Raw genomic sequence first — 11,235 nt, 5'->3', positions numbered from 1 at the left:
GATTGCCTGATTTATCCGATCCGAAAGTTCTGTATTTATTGGGGTTTTTTGTGTTGTAATGAATGTAATTCGAAATAATATTAACTGAAACAAGTGATGAAGTAATGTTTGTTTTAGCTTATGACCATGCTACAAGTTTTAATAAAGTCTTGTGTGAAACAAAATGTGCTTATATTTTATTTAAACTGCTGCCCCACCCACCCACTTAACACACACAAGAAATAAATATTCCTTCTAAAATTGGTAATGGCTCTTTATATTTATTTGAATTCATTTTTCTGTACATACTTTTGTTTTGAGACCTGTATGATTCTTTGAATTGGAATGGAATTGTGGTAATTTGGGTGTCCCCCTTTTTGGTATGTCTTAGTGCCCTTACTCAGGGGGGGGGGGGGTTGAAATCGTACTCAAAGGCCAAGTACACGGTATGTCAGAATGTAAAATAATAGAAATATTTATTAAGTCATACAGAAAATTCATCCTCGTGAATGCTTAAACAGTTAACATTTATATGACCTGGATTTGAAATTAAATGTAATCAATTATCATTTCAGGTTTCCCTGCCTCAGACCTTCAGAGACATTACAAATTTGAGCAATGCTGACCTGAATGGGATTCTACGCCAGTTTGATCTCCCTACAAAAGGGAAACGTACACACAGATATACTCTACTGGCAAGACACCTGAACATTAAGACAGATGATGCTGGTGATCAAGACCCATTTCTGCAGACACTGCAAGACATAACAAGTTTGAAAGATGGATGGACCAAGGATATACGCAAGGTTCCACAGAATACTTGGCTTTGATGAAGTCATTTCACAAGGGATGCTCTGTAGAGGAATGTGGATTGGTAATCTCAAAGGAGTTTGACTATCTCGGAACTTCCCCAGACAGGATATTTTCCTGTGCATGCCATGGAAAAAGGCTTGTTGAGGTCAAGTGTCCATACACATTAGTGGACTCGTCAAGGACGATCAACTCATTGGACTTCCTAAATGAAGATGAAAATGGACATTTGACCTTGAAAGAACATGGAAATACGTATTACGATCAGATCCAGGGGCAGATGGGGATTACGGGAATCTTCAAGTGTGACCTAGTTGTCTATGATGGTCACAAAGTTGTAGTGATAGATGTTGAGTTTAACTCGGACTATTGGCTGAAACTGGCTGCAGATGTCAATAAGTTTTACTTAAAGTTTGTCTACAGACAATTGACATCAGGTGAAGAAAACCAAAATTCAGCCTCAACATGCCGCAAAGAAGTTCAAATAGCAGTCAGTGCTAAAACAGAACATTATCCATGTGGAAAATGTGGCATTTTGCTAGCTGAGAATGTAATTGACAACTCTGAGGCGAGTATAAACTGCGAGTGTGAATGTAAATGCGGGCAGTGGTTTCACTGGAGATGTGTAAATTTTTCGCCAGACCCTGAACTTGAAAGTGAACCACCATGGTTTTGCCCCAAGTGTGTTCGAAACTGTGACATTGTTTTGTAGTCAAGATATTTTATCAAACATTGAACTTAAAGGACTGCAGAACATCATTTTGGCCCCTAATATTTAGAAGCATTGGGTCATTTTGACTCCTCGTTTTCAAAATCTATCGAAATCTCTGTCTTATTAATGTTAACAAACACTATCATAATCATGTTTGTACGTGCATGTAAATTCTATATATGTGTTGCATTCTGAGAAAACTGGGCATAATGCATTTGCGTAAAGTGTCGTCCCAGATTAGCCTGTGCAGTCTGTTCAGGCTAATCAGGGACAACACTTACCACCGAAATTGGATTTTTGCTAATAACGGACGTCATTTTAACGAAAAATGTCATAAGAGCGGAAAGTGTCGTCCCTGATTAGCCCGTGCGAATTGCATAGGCTAATCTGGGACGACACATTACGCAAATGCCATTATGCCTAGTTTTCCCAGAATACAACTCGTATATATACAAACAAAAAAAAGCTTTTTTTCCTTATCATGTGGTACAATTTGTTTTTGCTGTTAGTTATTGTGTTATTAAAATTTTGAAATAAAAACGAAATAAATTTTATAATCTTGTATTGTTATACAATCGGTTAATTAAAGTTGACAATGAATTATTTGATGGCAATTTCACATAAAATCGTACATGTATGTACTTCACATGGCGTTCAATATTTTGACCCTGTTTACATCAAAACTGTGCAACATGTAGTTGTACTTATAGTAGGGATCTTCAAATCTAATGCGTTTGAAAGAAATAAAAATAGATACCCAAGGCCAACTTGTCGAGCCCCCTTACTGTGAATACCGGTAGTAAATAATAATTAAACCTTTTTTCACCTTTAACCTACAAGTGAGACCTTGACCTTGGAACAGGGTTGGCATAAAACCCGGGTTTTATAGTATTGACCGGCCCAGGTGGGTAATACTGGGAACACCGGGGTTTTACTGGGCAATACTGGGTAATAAAGATATTGCAATATTGTATAACTTATACCAGTGCTCTCGCTGCTGCCAGACATTATCGCCAATGGCGATTATTTTATCCAACTGGCTATTATTTCTTAAAATTGTCTAGAAAAAATGGCGATTATTTTATCCGCCTACATAAAAAAACAAATTGCCACTAAATGTTGTCCGGCGATTGCGAAACGCCTGCAAATCGGGCCTTCAAGCAGGAAAAATCGATAACGAGATTACCTGTGTACACACTCGACCCTGTGTATTGTCATACACGCGTCAATAACTTCTGCGACATTGTGGCCTAGAGCATTTTTCTCAATCAGTGTCCGACAGCAGTGATATATTTCGGAAAAAACGTCTTTAATCTCCCTGTGCTTTACCAATTATCGGTAACTGTTAGATCTTTGTTAATTTTTCGCCAATTATTATTTAATCGTCATTATTGAAAATCGCCGCTAATATTGTTGGCTGGTTTTGTTTTGCACGCCGTTTTTTCTGCAATTAGATTACGTTGAACATTGCTTGATGAAATAATTATTTAATCGCCATCAACTAATTATCCCCGTAATTACCGCTGTTTGTTGTCTGCTTAAACATAATGATTCCAATTTTTAACCAGGTAACCTGGTTTTCCCAATTCAAAGGGACCCGGCATATGCCATGGTCAGCTAATTTTAACGAAACACGTGTTTGGAATTACACTAAGGTGGTGTATTTTAACTCACGCGCTATGACGTTAATTGATGTAAACATGATCGGCATTGCGAAAGTGTTATTTTTGGAATAAATCATTTACAATTGATATTGGCCTCTGCCTACAATATTGCGGCCGATGGCAAACGCCGTATTAAGAGATAAAGTAGTCGAACGATATGCACATTTTAGATTATGCATATAAATATTTTATATTATGCATATTTCATGTGCAAAACGCGTACAATTTTTCGGATTACCGTTTTCGGATACTGTATTTTTTTCGTCCATTATGATTTATTTTCGAAGTTCATAACAGCAAAAATAGAATGACGAATACACATGCGGTGATACGGAAGGTGTGGTTTATAATATTTCGAGTATTCACCAAAAATTGCAATTGGAAAAACTATAAAAAATAGTATAATTAGTGCTCTGGGTGGGTTGGGGCCTCTGCCCTTAATTTTTATGTGTATGTAACTGTAGCTGAGATCTGGTTTGTTAAGTCACACCCACAACATTGATTGTATTCTTTATTGTAAAGCCATGATAATATTTTTTAAGAAAATGACACACTGATATTATGCTTGTTTTTGAGTATATATATATATTATAACTTAAATCAATAGATATACATTTAATAAAACATAGATAAAATGAGATTCATGGTTTTTTCTTTCTTTTTGCCTTCAGTACCGTTTTGCGGAAAAGTCCGCATATGTTTTGGCTATTATTTTTTTAAGGAAACAAAATATGGCTATTATTTTCTGAAGGCCAGAGTGAGCACTGCTTATACGATAATAATGAGTTTGTACTTATTAAAAGAACATATCTATTAACAATTTTTAACTATTAGTTTCATTGTCAACTTCTAATTCATGTGAAAACATATTCATAATTCCTTCTCATTTTTATGAAAATGGAAATTCTTTTTCTTTGTCTGTTTGGATGGGCATTACTAGGGTATCGAAGATAATACACAATTATACAACAGCACAACTTGCAATTTGATAAAAATGATTTAGTACATAACAGAAAATAACTATTAATTTTAGCAATTCTATTCTATTATTTACACTGTTAACTTCTACTTCAAGTGGATGCATATTAATAATTACTTTTTTTCTGCAAAAAAAGTGCAATGCATTTTGTGTTTGTTTTGGATGGTTTGGATGGGCTTTACTGGGTAATAAAGATATTACACAATTATATAACTTCTATAAGTATTAGTCTCTTTAAAAACATATCCATTAATTATTAATAATTAGAAACTACTTGTTACATTTTAACCAACTACAGCATGTGGAAAGTTTGGAATCCTAATAATACTTTCTTATTTTTACATAAATGAAATTCAATTTAATGGTCTTAATGGACAATACTGGGTATAACTTGGTATCCGTGTTATGTGTCATCATTTATGACACTCACACAGTTTGTACAACTAACAATTACACTGGGCCACTTAGATAAACACTGGACCTATTTGGGCCACATAAGGGCCCTATTAGGGCCAGACAAAGGCCCTCTGACTGTTTATTAGGGGCCATAAAAGATACACAGACTAGTGCCAATTAGGTCCCACCCATAAACTGTGAAAACATGCTTTGATTGCTACAGTAAGTGACAGACTCCTGTTAATTGTGTTTGTAATATGAAGAGACTATTTATTTTCATATTGTTAGGTTAAAATCATGATAAAAGTCCATTTATCAATTCCAGATTGCTTTTTGTTATTTAAATCATGTTTTTTTTCTAAGAAACTGACTAGATATTGTAATTAATAAAACAACAGTCACTTTGAAGTCTGCAGTAAAATTTTATATATCATACAGTGACAATATGTTACTTCTATTTCAATATTATTGCCAACAATTCTACAGCAATTGCTTACTCTTTTTCTTTACAACAGAGGCTAGCAGAGAAGTAAGGATGATAAAAAACAATTTCAACTGCATGTTTAATGAAGAAAAAATAGTATTGCCCAGTTTTGCCCACTTTCAGAGAATTGCCCGGGGCGGAAAAAACCTGTTTTTCCCAGGAGCGGGATTTTTCGTGCCAACCCTGCCTTGGAATCACCATGAAATTATTGAAACTCCTTTAAGTATATTTTGCATGGAAGATAAACCAGAAGATAATAGTTAAAGGTTTTATTTTAAACAAAAACGGCATATATATTATAAAATTAAGACATGGACCATACAGTCAGCAAATGCATACGAGAATAATAATAATCAGCATGAAGCATATAACACATCTACAATGTAGTTGTTCATCCATGCAATTAAATAAAAATACACTTGTACATCAGGAATACCCTGTTGACAAAGTACTAAAACATAATGTTACATGCAATAATAAATGCCCAGTTTACGTGTAGCTTTTGTTTTCTAACTCAATATGAGCTGCTTATATAAAAAACTTTCACTTATCACAGATATCATTAATGTATATTTTGTCTGGGAACACTTTACAGTATTGTTTTGATAAAATAAAACTTAGATCATAAGCACATAATTTCATATTCAGAGTCAAAATGTCACAATGAGCTTATTAAGCCTTAACCCTTTGCATGCTGGGTAATTTGTCTTCTGCTAAAATGTCGTCTGCTGAATTTCTAAAATTAGCATTTTCTTCGATTTTTTTCAAAGAATACTATCAGAATAGCAAACAGTTTGGATCCTGATGAGACGCCACGTTCTGTGGGACTGTGGCGTCTCATCTGGATCCAAACTGTTTGCAAAGGCCTTTAAAATTCGGTTCCCGCACTGAAAGGGTTAAGGTAAATATACATCAATTCAATTCTGAAAGACATGCAGTAATACTGGATAATTATTTAGACTAGTGTAAATAAAATGTTAAACGTCGAGGACAACAAAACATCTTCACTATTATTTGTGAACAAAAGTAAAGCAAACTTAATCTTAATAAATACTAGTACCTGTATAAATGAGATATATAAAAGATAACAATTTTAAATATATCGAGTGTTGAACATTTCTATAATGTGAAATCACAGCAATATCACAATGACATCATTCAAATAGTCAATTAGTATATAAAGGTATGTACACATGCGAACACAAAAATCTATAAATACAGTGATCATCAATTTTCAACAACTCAGTTACAGTTAACTTTGATCATAAGCACATATTTCATATTATAAGTCAAAATATCACAAAGAGCTTAAGGCGAATATACATCAATTGAAATTCTGAATGACATGTAGTAATACTGGATGATTATTTGGACTAGTGTTAAACAGCCGTGCTAACTAGTACTTGTATAAATGAGATATATAGTGAAATCACAGCAATATCACAATGACATCCTTAAAATAGTCAATTACTATATACATCTTTGTACACATGAGGACACAGAAATCTATTAATACTGTGGTTATCAATGTTTGAGCATCTCAGTTACAGTTAGACTGACCCTTTAAAGCAACAGTTGCGAGGAAGTGATATTCTCTCTAGTGTATTATCTCAACACACAAAGTTCTTCTCATCAAATAATACACATTATGGGCAATAGCTCACACTATATAAGTTAGTCGCCATCACATTTTAGGAAAGGATCCTGAAAGTTAACCAGGTAACCACATGTCTTGAACATATTTTCAAACACGTCAACCTGTGTCAACTTGACCTCTGTACGCAGAATCTGAAACTGCTTTATTCTACGAATAGCTCTCTCTATGTGTACTCGGGCTTCAGAAATCTTCTTGTTTGTCTGGAGTTCATCTTTCGTAAATTGAGACTTGTCTTTATGTTTGAATTGTGGAATTATAAGTTGCACTCCAGGTGGCAGGCAATCTTGAATGGTGAACCCTCTGTCAGCCATGACTTTCTCTCCAGGGTTCAATGGCGAAAGCATGTCACCAGCTGTAGTGGTAATAAATTTATCACTTGATCTACCACCATGCATGGCAGAAATGTATGTGATGGCTCCACCCGTATTCATGCCTACTAAAAATTTCACTGTGCTGTGATGTTTGTAATTAGAGTGGAACTGCTTATGAGCCCCTAGTGATGATGGCGTTTCGGAATATAACTCCGTACAGTCCACCACTATTCTCAGGTTCCTAAATTCGCGGAAACATTTGGCGCTATTGAAACTCACATTCAGTGTTTGGTGGCATTTTGCAAATCTTCTCAAGTTCTTGTGACAGCAATGTGACCCATGCTGTGAAAATGGCTGAGTAATTTGAAGGAGACATTCCAAATCTTACAGCACAATCTACTGTCTGCAGTCCTATCTTAAGTTTCACTAATGTCATGAACATTTCTTCTTCCAGGCTCGTAGACCGATTTTTGCCAGGCTTTCTCTTATTTACTTCAGAGTGATGCTTAAACAAGCATGTCCGCTCGCCATGGGGATACTTAATATGCCTTGCCTTTGGTTCCAGGTATTTAAACAGTGCATCAAAAACTGCTACTTTCAGTCCAGTATAATACTGGAAGAGTTTATCATTTTCCTTCAACTCGTTCACACTCAATACTTGACCATTATTTTTTAATTTCTGAAGTTCATCACTGTCTTTCTGAAGGCGGTCCTTTTCCTTTAGGATTTCACAGAGGTCCTCATGCACCCGCAGTATATCATGTGATGAATGATCAGCAACTGCCACGCTGTAATCATGTCCCGCCAGTGTTGTAGCCAGATTCTGAAATGCAAATTCATAACAATGAAATTACAAAGTAGAGATATGAATAAATAAGAGCCCAGTAGCCATGGTCCCTCAAATGTTTCTACGGCTCATTGAAAACAACTATATCGCCATACATAAGAAAAGCTGAAAGAACACTCATTTTGGTGTATTAGCTGCAAGTTGTTAAATTATAACCTTGCAAGTTAATTTAAATAAGAAAGTTTATGTTGAAGAATAAGCTGTTATTTTGTTAGCAATAAAAATCTTAAAAGTTTAACTGAGAGGTACATGTATGTTCTAATAATGCACAAATGAATAAAAAAAATATGTAACTGACCTGTTTGAACAAATAAGTCTTAATTTATTTCCAGCATGCAAATGGTATATTCCCTTATATGTATATCAAGCTCACTTTGACACTCATTTACATTTAATCTTAATATGATAACAGAGTTACTTTATAGTCCATATACTATAGGCACTTAATAAAGAACAAAGGACAAGAACGTACAAGGTCTTCTATTTGACCAGTCTCTATATCTGCATTTTCCAATGAAGCATCCGGGCTGAAGTCTCGATCAGCATCACAGCTATCAGCAAATATCTCCTGGGCTTGGGATGTTTGAATCTCAGTTGAATTCTGAAAGATGCCATTTAAAAAAACATATAAGACTGATGTATAGTGAAGTACTTCACATAGCAATTACTTAGCTAAAGAAACTTCAGCGTACAGTTTATATAGTATTGACAGACCTGTACTTAATGGCGCGCCTGTCAAAAATCATAAAAAGCGACATTTAAAGTTATGGTAACCAGAACTAGCAATTACTCAGCAAATTAAGAAATACTTATTTATTAAATACATACCAATGGAATGGCTGTAAACAGGGGTCTCCTTGTACTTGTAGTGCTTATATTTGGCAGACCAGGAGCTCGTTCTTTGGGTGGTTTTCTGTTTGGCTTGGTGCTGGCTGGTCTGTGCTTGAATATGGAAGGAACAAAACTGAATTTCCTTGATCTGGTGGGTGGAGTATCGAAGTGACAGCTGCAGAGCTTTGATGACTCACTTGGTTCCCACGGTTTTGTAATTGTTTTTCCATTTTCTGTAACTTTAACGACCCTTGATATTTTAGATAACCATGCCGATCTTTTCTTTGGATCTGTAGGAAATTTGTGGAATTTGCAAACTGCTCCCCGTGAACGTTCATGAGAGCAACCATCAGCACAGCAAAAGTCTTTCTTACCCATTGTTGTTTACCCTTATTACATCATTTGATAGTCGAATTTGATAAAACAATGTATATTCTGATAATATTCAAGACACATAACGATGTAATTATCTTAATCAGATCTTAACTTTACACTGCCATGTTTTTCTCGTTGTAAACACAGTGTCGCAATAACACCGGTACCCCCCCGAAGCGGAAATCTCGCTGAACTCTCGCTCTCGTTAGGCGCGTTATTTGATAATGTCGAAATCGTGAATAGTGGCTGGCCAGCGACTTTTGTCTGAAGTTACACATGAACATTTTATTTGAGCGTATTTCCTTAGAAAGCATGTTTGTATTTATAGTTCACAATGAGAACACTAAATATAAAATTTCTTCCTGAAGAAGAGCGTAGGTGTGTGATACAGAAAGGTGTGTGTTTTTTGTCAAAAGAAACAACTGAAAAATGCATGGGTAATTGCTTCATAACTGGTTGTTCTCCAGAAATCTTCCCAGATGACCCGTGATCTGAAGGATATGATTTATGTGCACACAAGCAACGAAGAAACTAACATATGACGGAAACAATGTTCATTTACAGTGAAATTGTTAAACTACTTAACTTGGTTTGTAAGGTATAATGATACTTATTTAATGTTACATGGCTAATAAGTTCCGCAATATATTCAGACCTTTAGAAATAACGCGACATAATTATACTCTCTGTATTTTGCAATATCGGCTTCTTTTTTATCTGTGTAGCTCAAAAATGCCAGAGATTGGACATTCGCGGATTTTACTAAAACCATTTATTTTTTTGTGAGCATCGACAATGTTTTCCTCGCTGAAGAACTGTAATTTAGTTCGCAGTCATCGAGAGTCGTAACCTACAACTCCGTCTGACTTATTGTAGACCCTTACTTTGTCAAAATATGCTATAATTAATTGTTGTAACTGTGTGGTTTTGTGTAATCATTTACGTTGGAAATCAATGAACTCATGATGCGTTCCATGAATAATAACGATGGGCTGTGAGAATCTAGTGACCGAATTTCTGTCACCGTCCACTTATTTGTTTGCACATAAAAGTGAATCACATTTAACCAGATTTGTGTTCAATATATATTATGCCCGATACAGTTTCAAACAGAATAATGCACGATCGGGGATTCGTTAGTTTAGAGAACATCTATGACTTGTAATGTTATATTGCATACTACCACAATTGCCTCTCTAGATTATGAATCCAAGCGAAATTAGAATGACAACAATAAATCAATGCAAATGCCGATGTAAGAGATGCTTTATGTCAAGAATGGTAAAAAACTATGTTAATCATATACAAGTTATTAAAGTTTATTAAATCAGATTGAAAGAATCATTATTATAACATATTCTTTTTTTTATAATTAACGTATCCAGATTTTCATATTCTAGAATGTAAAACGAAATTTAAGTAACATGTGTTTTAAATTAATGTGTTTTCTCTTATTGAAGACACAATAAGATATGTTCTCAATTGTTCAACATAATACTAGTTTGCAAACATGGATAATGCATTATGTTTGTGTTCTTTTTTACTTTAATAATACTGGCCTTGTATCATGAATAACCTAACTAATTAACCTAAAATCCAATGATGCTATAGATACTGCAGTTTGCACTCAGCGCATTGAAAATAATGATCTTAAACCTCAGCTATGCATTTACTCATGCAACACAAAGTCGAGCCTGATTTTAACAGATTATATATCTTATATATATATATATATATATATATATATATATATATATACTAGTATATATATATATATATATATATATATATATATATATATATATATATATATATATATATATATATATATATATATATATATATATATATGATTAAACGCCAGTTCTGATAAAACAAGGAATCCTGTTCAAGAGCGAAGAAGAAACAGGAACATGTATCGAATTTACTTAAGGATTGTTTATAATTTCATTAAAAATCTTTTAGACTGAATAAAGAACTTGGAAAAAGGATCCAACTTGCTTTCCATTGAATATTAACATCACAACAGGATAGTATAGTTTCACAAGTTCCGGTTAACAAACCATGAACAACCATAAGCATTCCTTTTGGGCACATATTGCGCACACTAATAAATGCATTTTCATTCTTGAAATGACGCATAATCATTATTAATCGTGTGACAGGCTTCGTCGATTTCTTGGTCTTTAG

At 34.4% G+C, this 11,235-nt stretch overlaps 1 protein-coding gene across 1 annotated transcript; it reads right to left on the bottom strand.

Annotated features, from left to right (window-relative positions):
• Window positions 1-5,278: 5,278 nt before the first annotated feature.
• Window positions 5,279-10,767, bottom strand: LOC127853240 (THAP domain-containing protein 11-like). The gene is made up of 3 exons (XM_052387578.1): window positions 8,668-10,767; window positions 8,312-8,440; window positions 5,279-7,815 (listed from the first exon to the last, which is right to left on the bottom strand). The coding sequence occupies exons 1-3, from the start codon at window positions 9,046-9,048 to the stop codon at window positions 7,258-7,260; spliced, it is 1,068 nt and encodes a 355-aa protein (XP_052243538.1). The 5' UTR covers window positions 9,049-10,767; the 3' UTR covers window positions 5,279-7,257.
• Between the last annotated feature and the right edge of the window lie 468 nt (window positions 10,768-11,235).

The sequence above is a fragment of the Dreissena polymorpha genome, chromosome 12, assembly GCF_020536995.1.
Source record: "Dreissena polymorpha isolate Duluth1 chromosome 12, UMN_Dpol_1.0, whole genome shotgun sequence".
Lineage (NCBI taxonomy): Eukaryota > Metazoa > Mollusca > Bivalvia > Myida > Dreissenidae > Dreissena > Dreissena polymorpha.
This window is presented reverse-complemented; position numbering and strand designations above follow the sequence as displayed.